The 21,569-nt window shown below is 43.3% G+C and overlaps 1 protein-coding gene and 1 long non-coding RNA gene across 2 annotated transcripts; one reads left to right on the plus strand and one right to left on the minus strand.

The window, feature by feature from the left end:
- Nucleotides 1-1,802: 1,802 nt before the first annotated feature.
- LOC139634094 (cyclin-dependent kinase 5 activator 1) lies at nt 1,803-9,510 on the plus strand. Its single transcript, XM_071500347.1, has 2 exons — nt 1,803-2,489; nt 2,892-9,510. The coding sequence occupies exon 2, from the start codon at nt 3,077-3,079 to the stop codon at nt 4,067-4,069; it is 993 nt and encodes a 330-aa protein (XP_071356448.1). The 5' UTR covers nt 1,803-2,489; nt 2,892-3,076; the 3' UTR covers nt 4,070-9,510.
- Nucleotides 9,511-18,740: 9,230 nt separating this feature from the next.
- On the minus strand, nt 18,741-20,887 carry LOC139634095 (uncharacterized). The gene is made up of 2 exons (XR_011693901.1): nt 19,987-20,887; nt 18,741-18,994 (listed from the first exon to the last, which is right to left on the minus strand). It is a non-coding gene; the product is annotated as an uncharacterized lncRNA (long non-coding RNA).
- Between the last annotated feature and the right edge of the window lie 682 nt (nt 20,888-21,569).

Genomic DNA, 21,569 nt, shown 5'->3' on the forward strand with positions numbered 1-21,569 from the left:
ATTAATATAGAGTTTTTAATGTGCAGTTGTAAATGTTAGTAAGTTGTAAGTAAGCACTCACAGGGGTAACCTAAAGGTTGTGCTTATTTATGGACTATAACTGATCTATAAAGCTTTAGTAATGGATTTATTAACAGTTAATAAAGCCACTTATTATATCTTATGAACACTGATACATTGGTACTGAGACAACCTTCCCAACACTTAATGACAAATATCAAGAAAGTGTGCAAGACATGATGACATACAGTATGTATCAACAACACACTGTCTACATTGGTAAACTGAAAACTATCACAACAAATAATGGAGACGGACCCAAAGCTCCAATAAGCTTTGGGTCCGTCTCCATAACTTGTTGCGATGACCGATGAAGAAATGATGGTTTCATTGATACTTTATTGGCCGTCCTTTCAAACGCTGCATCTGATCCTCTTATACTGGACAGCTCAGGCACCTCCATGACCTACAATACAGGATGGACTCATGAAGACACTTACATAATAAGACCTGACCTGCCTCCACGTGAGGGAGGCTTACTCACTGTAACGCACAGTAAACCCTCCCAGGAGTGGGTTACTCACTGTCATTTCATCATGATCTGATGATATTTCATGTCGAATTTCGTCCTGGAGAGGGTATTCAGCTGATGGACATAGAATCGGTCGACATGAGGGTAAAGAGGAGATGACAGATGAGGATTATTACGACAATGATGATTGACACTGAACCCTAACTGAAATGAATGAAGATTTCAGCGCGGTACATGAGCACATGGTGCCGCTCTGAGCTGTAGGAAGAATGTTTTATTCAACATTTGTGCATTAATGTTCCTATAAATGAATATGAATCTATAATTTTACCTCCCTGTACTTGACACTCTTCTGGCTTCTCAGGGACTATTGTATAACTCCTTTCAAGTCATTACAGCTTTATTGGCCCACATGCATTCTGCACCATTTGCAGTTTATGTAGATGAGAGCATTTATTAGACACGTCCATTCTTTTGCAGGTAAAGTGCTACTGTGTGCAGAGCTGCCAGAAAGATTTGTGCAAGTTTTACTTATTAAACGCCTATAGTACTAATGCTGCCACTGCAGTTCCACTAATATTACTGCCAGTAATATTAGTAGAGCTGCATATCACTGCATATCACATGATCATCACTTGCTTCATTTTCATCATCTCATGATAGGTCCTTAAAGTGTTCAGACAGAAACAGAAATTTGGACTGGACCAGCTGACCTTATGGTTAGATTATTTTTGAACATCACTTTGAAGGCTCATTTAATTTGATTTTCATTTTTAATGTTTTTTTAATTTAATTTTTTAATGTTTTTTTTTTGTATTTTATATTTACTATTAATCGGCTATAATTGTTTTATTGTTTGTTTGATAATTTTGCAGTAAATTATATTTTTTATTATAATATGTTTTATTTATTTATTGTATTATTTAATTGTTAATTGTATTTGTTTAGTTATATTATTATTTATTATATTTATTATTTATGTATTTAATTTATTTACATATTTATTTTAATGTTTTATTTTGATTTACTCATATAATTTAATTTGATGTAACGATACATTATTTTATTTTATTATGCTTTAATTATTTTATTTTACTTTTAACATTTCCCCTGAATTTAATTCAGTGTAAACTTTGATCTGAGTGCACAACGACGCAGGACTTTGAGGGTTAAGCCTTGGTTCTAGAGTCAGAATTAGGTTTAGGTTAGTGGAATCCATTATGTCAATGAGTGTCCCCCTAGTGAGGGAAGTCTGTGTGTGTGTGTGTGTGTGTGTGTGTGTGTGTGTGTGTGTGTGTGTGTGTGTGTGTGTGTGTGTGTGTGTGTGTCTGAGCCCCGTTAGGAGGAGTCTGTGTCGGTGGGAGGCGGTGTGATGAGCCGCTCTGTGCGCTCACTGGCTGCTCAGCATTTCATGTGCAGGAGCCTGTGCAGAGGTCCGATCCCCGGTCAGTGAACGACCGTGGCTCTCAGTGCGCGGAGACAACAGCAAACAGCAGCAGCGGGTCCGGGAGACAGCGAGAGGAGACTCCACACACGGATCAGTGTCGGTGAAGAGATGGAGTGCATTGAAAGGACTCAGACACTGTGAAAAGTTGCGTTTTGTTTCCGATCTCAGACATGGAGGCGCAAATGAAAAGACAATTAACCGCAATAAAGTCTCTCATCACTCCCGCCTGGGTCTGAGGTGCAGCGGAGGATGACACCCGCACCCCGGCTGGCGAGGACCGACGCGTTGCTCCAGACTTGGCGTCTTTGAAGAGTGGGTCAAAGCTTCTGCAAGAGTGACTTTCAGTGTCTAATTCTGCAGACGCGTCGCCACCCTGCTCCCTGTCATCGCCACTTATCCGCTGCGGCTGCAGAAACAGCGCTTTTGATGCGCTCCTGTGCGTCTTTGCACCAGCGAGGACTGCGGCAAAAAACTACAGTGGCCTCGCACCCGAACATCTCGTCCACACAGGTGAGCCTCGGAGCAGAAAACTGGATGAAATGTTCAGAGTTAACGTATTTTTTGGATGGGATGCCACATTTTTTTTATCCTTCTGAATTAAGAGGAATCTCTAAGACAGAAACTATATTATCAGTTATTAACATATTAATATATGTGTGCTCTGTGCAATATATTCACCATCTGGCCTCTTGCATTAAGTCATTTAGAGAAAGCTAGGAAAGCTTCACTAGTTTAAAATCCAGGAGTCATCACAGGGTTCACAGAACAGAAGCTCAAAGATTCATTTAGACTCTTGGTTAATGTCAACTCTTTACGGTAAATGGCCCAGATGTTTGTCAGGGATTAGATGCCATCGTTTAGGTTTATGTTGACTGTCTATGTATTAAGATGATCTCTGTTTTAATGTTGCAGGTAATGTCTCTGCCACAGTCATTTAAACTGTGTACATCATTCAGCTCATCTTGACATGTCTGCACAGATCATCTCTTCATGCTGTTTCCCTGTTGAGAGTTCACATCCTCTGGATATCAAGAAATAAAAGAGAAAACAACACCCTCTCCTCTAAGGCAGTCTAATCTCTGGAGCTCTGACTCACCATGGGCACTGTACTATCGCTGTCACCCGGCTCTCGCAAGTCAGGCTACTATGACAACCGGCCAGGCTCGCTCAGCCATTACCCGAGCCTCAGCAGCCGCTCTCTCAACAGCCAGAAAGACCGCGGGCTGAAGAGGGGCCAGTCCATCTTCCTCCCAGCGCTCACGTGGAAGCGACTGGTGGCCTCCACGAAGAAGAAAGGCAACTCCAAGAAAGGCTCCGGTGGTCCGGTGGCGCTCGGGGACCCTCTCAACAACAACAACAACATCAACATCTACCAAAAGGACCCTGTGCTGCACCTCAACCGCGAGAATGTGAAGAAGTCGCTGTCGTGTGCCAACCTGTCCAGCTACGAGGGCCCAGCAGGACTGGGTCTGGGGCTCGGCTATGGGCTGGGGATGGGTCAGGGGCACGGATACGGGTACAGCAAATCCCAGCAGCTCTCCTCTGTGAAAAAAGTCCCCCAGGGCACGGTGACTTCCTCTCCGAAGCGCGTCATCGTCCAGGCCTCCACCAGCGAGCTCCTGCGCTGCCTGGGAGAGTTCCTGTGTTGTCGCTGCTACCGCCTGAAGCATCTGTCTCCGGCCGACCCGGTGCTCTGGCTGCGGGCTGTGGACCGCTCGCTGCTGCTGCAGGGTTGGCAGGACCAGGCCTTCGTCACGCCGGCCAACGTGGTCTTCGTCTACATGCTGTGCCGAGACGTGGTGGACGGCGACCTGGTGGCGTCGGAGCACGAGCTGCAGGCCATCCTGCTCACCTGCCTCTACCTGTCCTACTCCTACATGGGCAACGAGATCTCGTACCCGCTCAAGCCCTTCCTGGTGGAGGCGGGTAAGGAGGCCTTCTGGGACCGCTGCCTTGCCATCATTGACGCCACCAGCTCCAAGATGCTGCGCATTAACGCAGACCCGCACTTTTTCACACAAGTATTTGCTGAACTGAAGAGCGAAGGCGGCTGTGGCCCTCAGGACTATAGTCGGGTGCTGGATCGGTGAGACGAGGTCCGAGCGCCCATCCTTGCTGACCGCATGCCTTTTTGTACGTTCATGCACACATCCACTTGCGCACAGACACACACTTCTGTCCCATACAGATCTCCCTCCCCTTTCTTTGCTCCTGCTGCTCTGCAGAAGCAACAACAGCTCCACAGCAGACGTATTTATTCACTCCATCTGTGTTTGCTGCCATCGTCTGTTCCCTCCACAGATAGAAACTAGGAATTAAAACTTTTCCCCTGAAGATTATCTCTGATAATTGGCACATAAACAGAGGCTTACATTTGCCTTTTCCTGTGGAACCATTTGGTCCACCTGTCCATCCTGACCCCATGTCGCTGGGCCCAGTTGTCCCAGCTGACCCCCCACCCTTCACCCCCACCTCTCCCACTGTCTGGATCTGCACAGCCAGGCATCCTCCCTCACCTATCTGAATGTCATCGCTCAGTATGAACCGGACAGGAAGACGTCATCATCACTCACGAAACACCATCGTGGATTTTTCTCTGGTCATCCAAGTGGATTCAAACATATCCATCAGTGACAAAATAATCCACCTCGGCCAAGTTATTTTCCTGGACAATATGAGGAGACATCTTGACATCCGCTGCTGGTTAAGCCCCGAGTGCCAGCAGTGAAAAGTGACTCAGACTGATGGGAACAGCTGAGAGGTCCATGTTAGGTCCCGCTGGTCCTGCTGTGCGCTGTGTAATCACTAAAGCAAAACGAACAGGCAGTGTTTTGTGGAGCCTTTTGAGGGTTGTCTGGCCTGAGGGGACAGTTGCTGTTTTTCTTTGTGTCTTTCCCCGCTCAAACCTGCCAGCGGACTCCTCCTATCTAATCTGAGGAGAGTTTCCTGCTGGAATATGGATTTAAGATTGACATGGTGTGTGTGAGTGTATGCAGAGCCGTGTTTGTGTTTACGTGTGCGTAGGCATTGTGCGGTGGACGGCAGCCAGGGTCATCAGCTGTTTACCCCATCCTTTGTTCCCTGCATCTTGTTGACAGGGCACCCACAGCCATGGTATTAATGAGATTAGCAGATTACTGCAGCCCCTCCCCGCTCTCAACCTCTGCCCCCCTCTTGTCCACTCTACAGCCCTGCAGAGCATCGGTGGCTAATCCAACCAGGCCAGGCTGGACTGGACTGTAAACACACACACACACACACACACACACACACACATTTAAATACCTTGCTGTGTGTGTTGCATTCTCCTCGGTGCATGAATAAAAACTCTGTGACACACGTGTGCAGCTCAGGCTCTGAGGTGGAGGCAGTAAAGCTCAGAGAGCGATCCAGGCAGGAATGACAGATGAGCGCTGTTGTGGTTGAAGGGGTTTGTTGTTGTCGTTGCTCCTGAATTTGTCCCACTTTCTCATCAGTCACCTGCACGTCCTCATCTGCCATCAAGAGGCTTTTGGGGACACAGAGTTGTTTCCTCTCTCGTCCCTCCCTCATCTCTTGTCTCTTGTTAAATTATTCACTTGAATGAACCATTGGCATTTGTGCTCCAGTGGCTTTAATCTCTATTCCCCATGTGTTTTTAGACGTGTTTGTGTGTGTGAGGTGGGTCACAGATGAGCCGAAGATTCATTTGAAAGCAGATCATATTAGATATACTGGATTTATGTCCCTAGCCAACAAAAAGTTCAGTCTCCTGCTGCGAGAGGTCACTGATCACTGAAGTTTACAGTCTTTGTTAGATGCTGACTGTTCAGAAAATGCTTCCTAAGCAGACAGTAGATAAAGAAAGATAGTGGAAAAGCACAAATTAGCAGCTCATTATGCCTCAGAGGCTTTCAGTACATAAAAGGACAATAAACAGTTCAACTACAAAGTGAATCTGCTGCAAATTATATATCTAAGTTTAGTTTCTTGCATTTTATAGATTATTTTCTTCCTGTTTTGAACAGATTCATTCACATATTTTTTTTGGCAATGGCTTTTGGATAAAATTATGAGCCCTAATTACAGAAACTTTTCAACCCCTTTAAATTAAACAATATCTACTTGTGACAAGTGGCACATGTCTGCCAGCTGTGGCCTTAAAATGACAATAATTAGACAGAAGTTTGGCAGAAATATGCTTTTTCTGCTTTCCCCTTCTGTTAATCATCTCAAGACCAATTTTGGCTCTAGGTTGGGAAACTGTTTCAAGCCTTAAACATGGATGCTTCACATCCACCACCAAGCGTTGCCCACAATAGCATGTGGCAAAGCTTTAATCTTATTGTGTTCGGGTGTCTGGAGGTTTTGCTGCTTCACCTCCCTCCTCCACGAGGCAGTCGCTCTTGTACACTTTGCTGTGACGCTGTATTCACCCACAAGGTCATATGATAAACAAGCATCCCCATGAGATCTGACCTTTACACACATGTGCATACAAACGCACTCTGGTACACATACTCTACTTGGGTAATCCAGTCCTAATCCTCCCACCCAATCAAATAGAGAGAGAGAGCGCGGGATGAAAACATGAGGAAATAAGTAAACGGTTCAGAATCCGATGAGATTTGGTGTCACACTTCCCGTACACTTTTGGCCCTCAGCTCAGACTTCAAATCCTGCTCTGATGAACCAGAGGCCTCAGAGACCGAGAGCTCAGCTCTGCTGCCTATTTCAGCTCGCCCGGGTTTATTGGAGTCAAGCCTGCCTCCGTGCCCGCCTGAGGGATCTCGGCACCAGTCGAGCAGAGAGGAGCGATGGCAGTGATTCACGCTCAGAGAGTGGTGAAGTGAAACGCTGCCGCTGCTGCTGTGTCTCTGTCTGGAGCGTTGACTGGCAGCCATTTTGGGCTCGTTGTTGCGGTCACTGCAGCTCTCTCTCTCCATCCTGGCCCCGGCTTTAACAAGGACACTTGTGTCTCGACTCGAACCACACCCCCCCCCCCCTCCCCTCTCCTCCGCACCCAGCCCCACTTCCACACACACTCAGCTGTTGTTCCCTGCCTGTTTCATTAGATTTGACACCCCACACCCGCCAGCCATTGTCAGGACGAGGAAGGGCAGAATGGGACTGTTTGTTGGCATCGGGTTGGTTGTGAGAGAGTGTGTGTGTGTGTGTGTGTGTGTGTGTGTGTGTGTGTGTTTGTGTGAATGTGGGTCAAAGTTAAGGGCAACATCTGCTTCTACCATCCGTCTCCTGTAGACCTGGACGTTAATTAAATCAGAAGCTTCGGTACAGCATGTTCAAGTGATGCTGATATAAACTGGTGCCCTGACATCAGTGACGACAGAGGAATAATCTGCTGCAGGTTTCCTTTACTTTAGTGAAAAAAAAACAAAAACAACTCTTGCTCATTCTTCGTGCTCATCAGGGGCACAGACACAGAGGAACCATGTTTATTAAAGCCCATTAACTTAATTGGTCAAATGTGACGTAAATTTGGTCTCGACCGAAAACGAAAAAGGCAACTGTCCCTTCTGTCAGTACCGTCTGTCCAGTCAGTCGCTGTGCTGGATGGTGTAGCTGTTTCACCGAGCGGAGCGGCTTCAAAGCCAATTAACTTGCATCTCAACTTGAGCTCTAATTCTGCTCATCCAATCAAACCCCTCGGCATGATTCCTGAGCTCTCGTACGTGACTGACGGCAAAGAGACACATGATGCCTGTGACATCTCTGTGGATATTTTATGACTCTTGTTATGACTCTTGAAACTGACTCCAGATATTTTAACAGGATTAAACTTGACATTTAGTGCAAATTGGACCTTCCTCTGTGGATGGGACCTTCATCGGGGACTTTGGCAACTCTGCTTTACAGAATGTTTCAGATGGGCCTGAGACTGGCTCTGTTGTGGAAGCTTCTGGGTTTGTGTGAACAATGTGATAAAGATTTAAAGGTACTTATGGTGTTATTTATGTTTTTCTTACTGTCAACAAGTCCCATGTATTAGACTGTATTTTACTACTTTTAGACTTCCAGTTTATATAATATACTGTATATATTTCAGAAAACATCCCTCAAACAGGAGTAAATGGTGAATTTGCTGGGGACTATTTTCAGCTGCGGATGAATACACATTTGGTAGCAGCAGGATAATGTATGTAGGATTTACTTTAAAAAAAATAAATAAAAAACTGGAGCTCTATGACGCAGAAAATAATATGATATGTAAGACTCTCACTGCACTGACACCTGGTAGTGGATAAATTAATTGTGGGTTTTTGTGTTTTCACGGGATTTGTTGACAATAAGAGAAACATCAATCACCAGGCTCATCCTTTAAGTCGCCACAGCTCTGTGAGTTGTGTTATTTCAGTACGCTGCTGCTGCTGCTGCTGTAGGTTGGTGTGAAATTTCAATTGCACATCTTCGACTGATGATGTAAATATGTGGGTGTGTAACAAAAAGAGATGTTAAGAATGAAACAATGAACAAAAAGAAATAGTCTTGCTGTGTAGTAGCATGCATGCCAGCCAGGTAGTTTAGCAATGTTTTTTTTTTACCTCTGCTTATGTTTGATTTTTATATGTGATGTTTTAAATGAAAGATTATTTCTTTGGTAACTTAAAACTGGATCTCATTGGAGTGTTTCTTCGTAGAAAACATGATGTCAACAGTATTGAAGTCTCTTATGACTGCAGGTGTAACTATCATCATTATGGTGGTCTGTCCATGTTTAGAAACAATAGAGACAGGAAGAAGAAAAAAAAAATCAACTCTCATTCTCTGAAATAGCAAAGCATGTGAATTCATATGCATTATTACAGAATTATAACTTAACGTCCTTTATTTTGAACTCAGCCTGACTTTATTTGTCACTTTGCTAAGTTTGACGTGGTCATTTGGATGTTTTTAAACCTGGGCTCAGCCTGTTGTGTTGCTAAATTCATAAAAACGGTGTCATCAAGGATCTCACTGCCCCCTCAGAGTACAGTAAACGTACAGAAGTGATCAAGTTAGAGGCTATCAATAGCTTTTTTCATCAATGCACCAGCTGGCGACACAAAGGCGGCCATTGTACATGTAGCATTTATCACAGGCAGCTCCAGCTCAGCCTGCGGCCTCACCGATTGTAGCTTCGCCTCTGATGTGAAAAAAAAACATTTCAACTTCACGACTTCACGTTCGTCACAACACCTCACCTGTGTTGTGCCAACACTGGACAGATGTTCATACAGAGATAAATATATAACTGTCTAGTGTCCATCTCCTCCTCTTTCTCCGCTGCTGCCCAGGTCCCCCCTGAGTTTCCATGGTTACCTTCCTCAGCCATCATTGTAACTGTCACACCAAATGAAGCAGCACATCACCTCCAGTGACTTTTGTAAAGCCACTGAAGTGTTTGTGTAGCTGTAAAAGAAAAATGCTTTTGAAGGGGAAAACTTGAAGAAAAAATGTGACTGTTTCATTTTTTTGTTTATTTGTTTCCTTTTTCATGATGATGATGTTTACCATGTTGATTATTTAATAAAGTATTGAGCTGAAATCCAAACCCGGCGTTGCTCTTTTCATACATGTGCAGCTTTTCTCACACTGTTGCATCTGCGCAGTTCACACACTTAACCAAAACTGCCTTTGTTCTCTGCACAGTACATGTGATAAACTCTCCGCCTGCAATCCAGCTAACTTCAGTCTGGCTGTAAATTCATGTGGGACATGAAAAAGCTTAATGCACAGCTACACAATAGCCCTGTGCTGCAGATGGCCTTTTGGCTTCCTGGCAGCAGGGGCTGTGCCCCATCTGAGGGTGTCTCTGCAGTCAATCACCACCCTCTGCTACAACCACAGGTGGAAATCCTGTGCTGCAGCCTCGGCTCAGCAACAGTCTCCACCCTGTATGATGTGAAAATGTGTGAAGCCTAGAAACACGAAAGAACAAACGTTGAGTTCTGCTGCAGAGTTCACAGTTCTTTGTTCTGCTGTGAACGTACATGAGTTTAAACTGAGAGACAAAGAGGATTTCTGTGCAGATTCAGCAGCGGTGGTCAGCAGGGCGTCTGCCTCGGGCCGCCTCCCTCTGTCACTGTGTGTTATCACTGATCTACACTGTTCAGTTATACACAGAAACAGCTGTGTATTTCAGCTGTGCTCCTGTTTATCCTGTAATCTAGGTTTCGAGTGAAATTCTCACATCCATTGTTCAGTTTGTGCTTCTTTTCAATATAATTTAATGTTTAAGCACCACAACCACAAGGAGCACATTTTCCAAGGGAGCTATGTGCAGGTCTATTTATAACAGTGAAATCTCTAGTTTACCCAACAAACCCTCCAAAAATGACAAATTGTAACTTTTACAGTTCAGATTAAATAATAAACAAATGAATATAACTTAAAGAGCTTGATATGTGGTCATGTTACCTTTGGACAGAGCCAGGCTAGCTGCTCCCCCTTGTTTCTAGTGTATATGTTAAGCTAAGCTAACCAGCTGATGACTGTAGTTTATTATTACTGTGCAGGCATGAGAGTGGTATCGACGCCGCAAAAAAGCAGAAAATGTGCTTAAGAAAATTAGAAAAACTGTGATAGTCGCATTCAGATATCTGCTAATATCCATCCATCCATCCATGCTCCTCCTGGGGATCCCGAGCGGTTTATGTTCTACACATGAATAATCTGACATAGCACAGATCTGTGAAATACCACAATAAACCTACGATAGAACTGCAGCGTTTTTCTATTTTTTACCAGATTTAACATTTAGCTTTTATCCTGTAACAGATGTCTGCCATAAAACTAAGACTCACAACTGACTTTTCAGTCAAAGCTGCTTACTTGTCGAGGCACAATGTGTCTGTCTGGTCTCTCTGTTTGATGGTATTGGAGAATGATTGTTTAAATGCCATTTATAATCTGGTCACAATGCTGGACTGAGACGGCAGCGGGGGAAAAACCATATGCCGCTGGTCGGAGCTGGGGTCAGCGGCTGAGGCTGGGGACACCTCAGAGGGCAGAGAGGTGAGGGAGGTGAGGCCAGGAAGGTTTGGGGGAAAAAAAAAAAAAAAAAAAGAGGACAGATGAATTGAGATGAAAGGGAATTGCTGCAGATGGCTGCCACAGCCTGACTGAGTCCTTTCCAGCTTTCTCCCGTCCTCTGAGGACACAAATCACCGAGCTCGCTGCCTCCCAGTGTCACACTTCTATAGTGGTTCTGTGAGTTCCCAGTGGCTTTCTGAAAGCCTCGGCTGCTGCTCACTGGCTTTTATCAGCCCTCTGGGATCCAGCAGGCTTCAACAACCCCACTGTTAATGCAGTCTATAGATGGTATCCAGAGACATTATCAATTCAAGCTGCATTTCAGAAATAGTAACACTTTTCCAGTTCAGGCTCACCACAAATTACTAGTTATGTCAGGTTTGAACTAAAAAAAAAAAAAAAAAGAAAAATAATCTTCAATAATGTGCAAAAAACATTTGGAAGCACAAACATGCACAATCCTTGACCTTTAGCAGAGATTGTCCAAACAGAGCTCAGAAACCACACGAGGCACAGCAGAGCTGTCAAGCTTTGTTTTTCTTCATGTGTTGAAGCAGTGTGCACGTGACTTCATCTTTCTAAACCCAAAACACAAGAAATGGAGATTTTCACCATTTAGAAATAAAACAGTCTGACAGAAATCTAAACTGTTGCTATTTAGTGTTGTGTCACCTCTGATCTGCTCTAACATGATACATCTTCTTCTGATAAACCAGGATACCAGTGTTAGCTTCACAGGTAGACAGAAATGACTCACGTGTGTCCACCCAACAGGCATGGACGTAACATGAGGAAGACTTTGGACCCTAACAACTAACAGCCGTTGAATTTTGGTTGGAAAATCAGGCTGAAGTTGAAAACCCAACGTTGACTATCTAACAATTTGATTTTGTTCAAGATCAGATTGTCGGTATTTTATCTGTCAAGATGCATGTGACATTTGGAAGACGTTGGATTTTGGCAACAGCACAACTTAAAACCAACAAAATGTAAACCTGAGCCAGTATCCTGCATCAAACTGACTCTGGTATTAGACTTTGTCCTGAAATCCTGAATTTTGGTCACCTACTGTCACAACCTACAGTCAATCCAATATCAATGTCTAACAGTTAGAAAACAGGGCAACAACAACCAATAGCAGGGGCTAAAAGTACAACACCCTTACATGTCAATATTTGCATTAAAAGACCAACTTCGTCACATTATTTGCTGCTGCAGTTTAAAAATCATAGAATCACTTATTGATTGTAAAATTCGTAACATTAACTTGTATGAAAATCCTGCTCTTTCCTCAAATACACCAGATGTTCTCTGTTTAAGGAAAACCCACATTAGAGATGACTGCAGTGTAAACTGGCTGAGTTTCACTCCTGATTAACTGTGTCAATACAGGGTTTAATCAGTGTTATTGATCAGCCACACACAGGATCATGGAAAAAGACTGATCACCTGTTATTTTTCCCCTCTGGAAAATTATCTACATTACAAAATGGCAGATTTTTGATCCAAAGCCATCGGTCTGCTCCTCTATCAGCTGTCACTTGTTCCCAAACTGAAGAAAACACAGAGCCTTAAATATTCAGTAAACACACAGGACAGTATGAACTGTCAGACCATAGAACTGGAGTTTATTCTTTCATTGTAAAATCATCCCAAACCTTCAAGCAAGTAACAAGTGACAAGCAGGTTTCCTTCTTCAGACAATGAACATTTTTCATCTGTTACTTTTGAGTTTTGTGTAGTTTTCCATATTGATCCCGTCATAATCTCTGGTATTTTATCATATGATTGATGACTCATTGATGACTCATTGATGACTCATTGATGACGCCACTTGCAAACATATTGAATTTGGGGACGTTTACACGACAGCAAGTTCAGAGTTCAGCATCACCACCTAAGATATCACAGATTTATATCACATCATCCTAAAAGCCTTTTCTCATGCAACAATGTGCTGATGAGAAAGTATTGAAGCAGCTGAACAGGATGATGATAGAATGAAACAGTCTGATCTTACATTTTTCCTTATCACACTCATATCAACACTCGGACTGACTGACTGAAATACAAGGACAATGCTGTTTCTTTATTTCCATGTAGTCTACACAGATCATCTGGTGCAGTTTTAACCTCAGTAATTTAGCACAATAGCTCATATGTAGCCATCAAGTGCATTTTAAAACCCTTTTTACAAGAGTATCGTTTTAAAATAAGTCAGCAAGAGACTGTTTTCAACAAAGCCACAGAGCTAAAGTTAGGTTAAAAATTGGCTAAGTCAACATTTGCTAGACAGAAATAAGAAACCTGCTTTTTACACTGAAATCAAGGACCCATTGATTCAAAACTTACAATGAATTTCAGCTGTAAATCTGCCACCATTATATTTGTAACCTGAAAACTAAGGAGAGGAGTTTCGCAACCACTCAGTCAACAAACTACAGTAACCAGCAATGTGACCTATATATGCATTTTTGAAATATAATTACTAAATCTAAGAGTACGGCAACTTCAGCCATCAAAGTTCCCCATCATCATAATGGGAGAAATAAAGATCCTGCACTTCAGCTGAGCTTTAAAGGGAATAATATCATTTGCTATCAGGGTCAGTTTCCACTGTGAGATTCTTTACAGATCATGGTACAGTTTGGGACCTTGGAGAGCAGTAGCTTGCTGGCACATCCTGACTGTGCGAACAGATGGTTCAATCAGCCATGCACCCATAAGTAGTGGGTGAAGGACAACCCCTGAGGGGGCTCCAGGCGATCCTGCAGGGGCGTCAAATTCTGTGGAGAGCAATCAGAGGTCCCGTTAAAACTTCATAACGTGGTAAAACCAACAGGCAAGCTTACATTCAACTAACATATATTTAAATAATTCAAATGCTGTGCTCAAGTAAAATTCAGAGGTTCTTTTATTATACTTTAGCATGTTTGATACCACAGTTTACACAGCTACAGTTATATTTCATATTAAGGCTTGACATACAAAAATATGATGAGTATACAAGACATGATGATTTGTTACAGATTTAAGTACATAATGCATTTAACATTAGCTCCACAGCTACCGGCCGATAATAATGATCCAGAAATACAACACAACAGTGACAAAGACCATTCTGTAAAATAGGCGCTTTAACCTATATTTCTGTACTTTTACTTAAAGGAATAGTTTGACATTTTGGTTAATATCCTTTTTCACTTTCCTGACAGGAGATGAACAGATTGATACCACTCTCAGATCCATATGTTGAATATGAAGCTGTTATCAGGAGATGTTAGCTTAGCTTAAAGACTGAAAACAATGGTAAACAGCTAGCCATGAAACTACAGCTTGTTTTTCCAGTAAGGTTTTTGCAAAACAGAAGAGGTAAGTTGGCTAAAGTAGTGTGCAAGTTGCTTCACAAGGCATTGTGGGATTCCTGGCAAAGATCCTGACTCATGACCTGTGTACAAAAACCTTTATTTTCATTAGCTGTCAAATTAGGGTGAAATTAACTTCCAGGACGAATTTACAGATTTGAAAAAACAACAAAGAAAAAGTGACTTTGTTGTTGCAGGTTATTCTTTTCTTCTCCAAGATTACACAGGTTATAAAAAACAAAAACTTAAAGTTATTTGGCACAAATTGTCACAGTTAGTCATAAATTGTCAGAAAATGTTCTAGGTTGTTTTTTTATTTGTTCTCCTACAGTGAGACTTCACCGTTTACCTTTGGACAGAGGCTGTTTCCCCCTGTTTGCAATGTCTTCGCTGAGCTGAGCTAACTGTCTCTTGGCCGTAGTTTCATATAACTACTGTAAAGACATAAGAGTCGCATCAATCTAACTCTCTGCAGGGAAGTGAATGTTTATTTCCCAACTTGTCAAACTATTCCTTTAAGTTACATTTTTTAACTTTTAATGGAGTCTGGTATTATGACTTTTACTTAAGTAAATAGTCTGAACGCTGCGGTTTCACATGCTGGCATCAGTGAGAAATTCAACTTTGAGCGATCTGGTTTCTCAAATATTTCCTGATTATAGGAAGCATTCAGGCTGATGGCATGTTGATTCAGAGTGAGCCAAAGCAAAAACCAATCTCCCCCCTCATGTTACTGTAATCTCCCGCATGTGACCTCCCCTCGGGCTTGATGACGGAGAGACGCTGGAAAACCTGCAGCGTTCACCAAACCAGTGGCCTGGTCTGCACTGAGAGGATTTAGAGGGAAAAAACACAGCAGCTCTGGGACACATATTATATTCCCACTGGTAAATCCTCTCCAACTCATTACCAAATCCTCGCTGCAGGGCTGCTAATCTCTAAAGGGAGACGGACCAGGTGCCAGTCTTTTTGTAATGGAATTGCATGGCGCTTTAAGTGATTGCATCAACAACTGCCAGTCCTGATAAATTAGATTAGAGGCAGAGGAATCCTACTTGTGCAGCACTGCAAGAAGAAACCAAGAAACTTCATCATAATCCAAAACAAAAGTTGGGTAAAAACCTATTTGCATTGATTTACGTGCATCAAAATTCTAACCACTTGTTAGTTTGCAATATTGTTTTTATATCCGCTTGTCAGTCTGCAAACGCAAGAGTTCCTTTCATCCACAGTGGGGAGGGATGTGATCGGAGGTGTCAGAGAAGAAAATGATTGGAAAAATTACGTTGGAAACAAGCCTGGCAGCAGCGGTGGCTGTGATTGTGATGAGGGAACAGTTGGGGAAATAATTGTTGCACTTATGTGGATGGAAAAGATGCCATCACACTAAACCCATCACAGTTTGACAGGGTGGGGTGGGGTGGGGGGGGGGGTGGGGGGGGGGGGGGGGGGTGTCATGAATAAATCTTGTTTCTGTGAAAAAGATTCTGCTTTGGTGGATCAAAATGTTCTCATTTTGATCTGATGAGTAACTGTTCATCTGTTTAGGAAACGTGTGCGCACATCTCAAAAACACACACACACACACACACACACACACACACACACACACACAAAACACTGGAGAGGATATGGTTCAATTTGCATTTTCAAAAGCTGCTCTCACACTTCATTTATAAATCACAGCTTTTACATCCATGATTAAAGGATTACGCATAAACGAGTTCAGTGTCTATGATGCTAAAAATCTTTGTTTCTGATTGAATATGATGGGCTGACATATGGGATCAGGCTCATCTGATTGGTGGAGCTGTAACTGGGAGAAGAGCTGTGGTTCCCAGTTTATCACCGAGCAGCTGATGGTCTCTGCAGAGGAGCGTCGACAGATTAACACAGAGAATCCGGAGGCCTCGATCTGGCACAGAAACACAGAGCTGCCACTGTAACAGATATCGGTCCGAGGCTGAGACGCTGTTTGTTTCACTTCTATAAAAACAAATCTTGGTCATTTGCTGGAGCACGAGTTCGCTCCACAGCTGTGGTGAGAATTTAAATGCTTATTTTCTGAGAAGCCGACTAAATTGTGCCAGAAAGATGTGATCAAAACAGACTTTAAATTAGATACAGTTAACTTTGTTTTGTCACCAGACGCAATTTGTTGGGAAAATAGGGCAAGAGAGCAGAGGGCTGAGATGTATGGAGGAGGGTTATTTCTGTCTGATGTTAGCTCGCACTTTACCCTGACTACTCTCAAAATAACGAAACGCACCAAAAGTGATGGGAAATGATCGTGTTGCTGCACAGCTGCTGATTTAGAGGGCAGAAGGCATTGTGGGTAAGGCTGCGCACTGTATACAGACGTGGAAAGGTTCAAAATGGAAACCAAAGACAGTTGTGTCCCGGTTAAAAGTGACAGAATTTTATTAATTTCTAAAAACCACTTTAGAAATGGATGCAATTCTAGCTTCATGCATGACTCTTGCTGCTGTTATTTACAATGCAACAGGAACTGTTTGTGAGTCTAAACTGGCAGTAGGTGTGAATGTGAGTGTGAATGGTTGTTTGTGTCTTTATGTCAGAGCCCTGTGATAGACCGCCTGGGATTGGCTCCAGCTGAACTGATGATCGCTAATTCAGCAAACTTTTATTGGCTGAAATTTGCCAAAATATTAACAAATGTAAGAATACCAGCGCCAACTGTAGCCGACACTTCACAGCTCAGCTGGGATTTTACAGGCAGCGGTGAAACATTACCCACATACTCGCTTCTGACAAATGTGAACGACACCGTTTCATGAACGCTGATGTATTTCACCATCAGACGGTCAAACCAAAGCAGAGCAGACAGAAACCAAACTGGGTTCATCCACTGATGTTTAGTTGGAAACATAAATGATAGAAACTGGCTGGATGTGGAGGAGGTGAAGGACACGCCTGCACTGACACAGGTGGACGGGAAATGTTCACGTCCCATCTTTTACCTGGACTCATGAAGACGTTACGCACGTCCCTGCGGGATGATACACTGAATATTACTGGCTCATGTTCTCCGTCACTGCAGCATCCAGCTTCATCTTGTGCTCTACTGTCAACAAGCTCGTGTTCTGCAGCAGCATTTCCTCTTCAGATCACTTCCACTCAGCAGCTGATATATATTCACAGGACAAAGGTGCAGTGTAATGTGATTTTATTTTTGGTTGTTGCCTGTTTAACAAACCAACAGAACAAGACGGGTCTGCAGGGAAAAGAGAGGAAAAGTTTGGTAACTGCTGTTTCAGCGCGTCTAGAAGCACCAAGTCCACAGTTTACTTGACTTCCTGTTTTACTCCTGAAGACTTTTAACCTCTCACCAGGCATTTGAACCTTTCCTGAGGGCTGTTCACACATTGATGTCACCTGTGGATCATTTAGGTCTCGTTGCAGTCATGTGAGAGCTGTTAAGAGTTACAAGAATCGAGGTGTGAATCGGCGTCAAACTGCCTGAGAAGGGACGTCAGGACGGCTTCATAATTATCTGATAATTGCTGTTTCAGGCCCCTGCTCCGGATGACACTCACACGACAACTCCAGTGGATCACTGAGCTAAATCTGTGCCACGATCACTTCAAAGACAAAAAAAAGGTGTTTACATCGTTTATGACTTTTGACCTGGGTGGGGTTTAAAGTCTGTTAACTCCCAGTTTCGTTGTTTTATTTAACTGGTAGATTTGAAGCATATAAGAAGTGCTGTTTCTATGGTAACTGCAGTTTAACATCACACTATCCATGTTATTCCTACAGTAGCCCAATGACGCCCTGGAGGGCACCATGGGTGTGACCTCCGGTTACTTCTATCACTGAGTCGGCGTTCAGACTTCATGACATGCTATAGGTGATTCCCTGCTCCTGGAGCCTTTTGGGAAATAAATGATGTGTGGACGCAGCTTGTTACAGCTTAAACAGACTAATGTGACCACACGTCTGCCTCCTAGGGACGAACTGAAGAGGTGGCCTCCGCAGCGTGTTTAGATACTTACGTTGATTCCCTTGTTACCGATGGTGAAGTAATGAACAATGTGAAACGCTCCGAGGCTTAATTAGCGATAAGACCTGGCATGTGGAGGTGGTGGGACACAACCTGCTCGATCTAAAAGCAGACGTGGAACCAAGAGAGTGGATTTGGATTTGTCTTGTTTTAGTATGTGGTGTAAACAGTACAGCCACTAACAGGAACAGTGAGGTAGGGAGTCCTCTAATATTTCAGCTTCCTCAGGTTGGCCTCTGATCCCTCGGCAGCAGAAGACAGAGGTATTATTCCATTAGATTATTTAGGGTGTGACACGTCATTTATTTCCCACAAAAACTGTGATAAAAACTTAAAGGGCTAAGGCTGGATGTGATAAAATGGTTTGTGCAAGAGCATATAGAGTGATTTTATTAAATGACAGAGTAAAAACAGTGACATTGTCGCCGGCTGTCGTAAACCCACAGAATTATGACCTGAATCTGCGGCTCTGCTCGGCTTCACCGAGCTTTATACCTGCTCAGCACCAAACAGAAGACACACACAGTCAGAGACCAGCTGCTAAAGCATAGTGGAGCATGTTGCAGCTGTAGAGTTATATTTCCTCAAGGAGTTGGAAGAGACCAAAAACGGAGCTAAAAGAGAGTAAACATGGACTTAGATTCATCAGATGGACAGAAATATGGCTCCATGTGTTAATAAGCAAATGTTTGCCAACAGGTTCATCAGAAAGTTGATGATATGGCAATGTTTTAACAGACACCTGCCAGCCAATCAGAAAGTAATATTTCCAGTAGTGATAGAAAAGATACCTAAAAATATATGAACGTTCATAACAAAGACACAAAACCGGTCGACGGGACACAAACACAGGCGAGTATCCACAGACGTATGTGCACAGATCAGTCTAATCACATGCACACTTGTTTTTGCAGTTACAGTTATTTAAAGTGGAGGAGTGTTGATTGGAGAACTGTTCACAAGTGTTAAACTGACTCTCAGAGGTGTGACGGTCCTGTACAGAAAAACACAGCACAGTGTTGATTTTCTACAGTCGCTTACATCACCTCTGAGGATTTCGCTGAGTGTGGTGTAAATTATACAGATACAATACAGCACTTTCTGTTTCCACAAATCCCACTCATCAAAAATAACACACACTCTCTAACAGAGTATTATGTAGCAGGGAGATTTGGGGAAATCACAGCAGGCGAGTCGAGTATGTCAGGATGGTGAAACCCAAGTGACAGTGAGGGGAGGTTGTCACTAAGTCGCACTAACAGGTCAGTGAGGAGCGAGACGGGATGAAAACTGGCAGCGAGCGACAGATTGCAGCTCTCAGACTAAACCGTGAAGTGAGATATGAAGAGTTTCAGTCCAAACTCAAATATATCAACCGCTTAAAAAAATATGTCGCTGGTTATTTGCAGCTCAGTAACTATATTTAAAGCTGCATTAATACATAATGGAGGATGTTATTTTTATTTAAAGTGTAATGAAATACTTAATTTAAGCTTTAAAGTAGATCAATATTGATTTTATACATGAAAGTCAGGTTACTGAAACTGAAATCTCTCACATACAGAAATATTCAGGCCCTTAATTCAGCACTTTGTCGAGGGCACACCTGTGTTTAGTAGATGCTCTCGAGCTCCGTCAGATTGGATGTGAAGTCTCTGTGAACTGACGTCTTCAGTTTCAGTCCAGGCTTTGGCCGGACCACAGTCAGACTCGTCCTGAAGCCACTCCAGCGCTGCCCTGGCTGTTTGCTTCAGCTTATTGTCGCGCTGAAAGACGAACCGTCGCCCCAGTCTCAGGTCACAGTCTCTGGAGCGGGTTTTTCCTTCAAAGCCCTTTCTGCATTTGGCTGCCTTCATCCTTCCCCTCAAAGGAAACGGGTTTATAACCTTGCCCTGATCTACGCCTCAGCACAACCTTATCACAGAGGTGGTTTCATGGCTCGGGTTTTGTTCTGACCTGCAGGGTGAACTGTGGGACCTCAGACACACAGAGCTTCTAAACTGCCTTTCTCAACTTTATAAAATGTCCAATCAGTTGAATTTGCCACAGGTGAACTCCAGTCAAGGTCTGGACACGTCTCAAGGATAATTAAAGCAAACAAGAGGCAGCTGACACAACTTGGGGCAAAGGGCCACAACTAAAGGTCTGAATAATCCCTGAAGCTGCTGTATCTTTTGTCGAGCAGTGACAGTTGTGTGAAGGTGTTAAACTCTAATATATTTATAATTTAGCTCAAGAGTCAACTCTTCGGTGGCCCCGAGGGCTCAACGCAGCGCGACACAGGCAAATATTTACAACACAAGCACATAAACAAACGTGTTGCAAATTCTCACAATGGAAGTGTTTTCAGCAGACCACAAAAAAGTGATGAGGTGGGGGGTGGCGCATGCCTGTGGCTTACAGCTCGTATCACAAGGGTGTAGTCCTAACCGCAGTGGCCACAGGTTTGAGTCCGACCTGTGGCTCTTCACTGCATGTCACCCCCCTCCCCCCCCCCCCTCTCTCTCTGTCTCTCTCTCTCTCTTTCCTGTTGCTGTCAGAATAAATAAGTTTAAAAAAAAGTGGTGAACCCGCCTAGGACGCACTTGCACGGATGCATCATAACACATGTACCATAACACATCCATGTGCACGTGTTGTTCAGTGCTTTTCACTTAAAAAACTCACCAATCATTGAACAACTGTGTCCCAGCCAGGTTCATCAGTTTTTAATGTCCCCTGGAAACAGTTCCGGGTTGTCAAATTGATGAAGATGTTTTCTGAATTTGCAGCTTATTGAGCCCTCAGAGCCACCATACAACAATTATAAAATTACCAACAAGTAAAAACTGTTTCACAACAGTATTCAGCTTAAGTTTTTGCGAACATCAGCCACCATAAGCTTCTGAAATAGCTCTGACAGTCAGTAAGAAAGCCAGCCAGCACAAGCTCAGTTTCTGACAAGACAGTAATTTCACAGTTTATTCAGGGACATATTTGCACCCTGAGCTCCTGTCTCATAAGCGTCGACATGAACCTTCTGTGGAAAAGTTTATTCTCCATCACAGAAGGTTTTATAGAGCCGGATGTGGCCACAGTGGGGATCTTGTCCACACCACAATTGAAATTTTTATTCACCAACATTTCAAAATGGGACCAAATAAAACCAAACCAAATTTTTGCACATTATCTGGTCCAAACGGGTCAGGG

Source organism: Trachinotus anak, unplaced genomic scaffold (genome assembly GCF_046630095.1).
Source record: "Trachinotus anak isolate AG129_WGS33_773 ecotype Australia unplaced genomic scaffold, CSIRO_AGI_Tana_v1 ptg000016l, whole genome shotgun sequence".
Taxonomy (NCBI): Eukaryota; Metazoa; Chordata; class Actinopteri; order Carangiformes; family Carangidae; genus Trachinotus; species Trachinotus anak.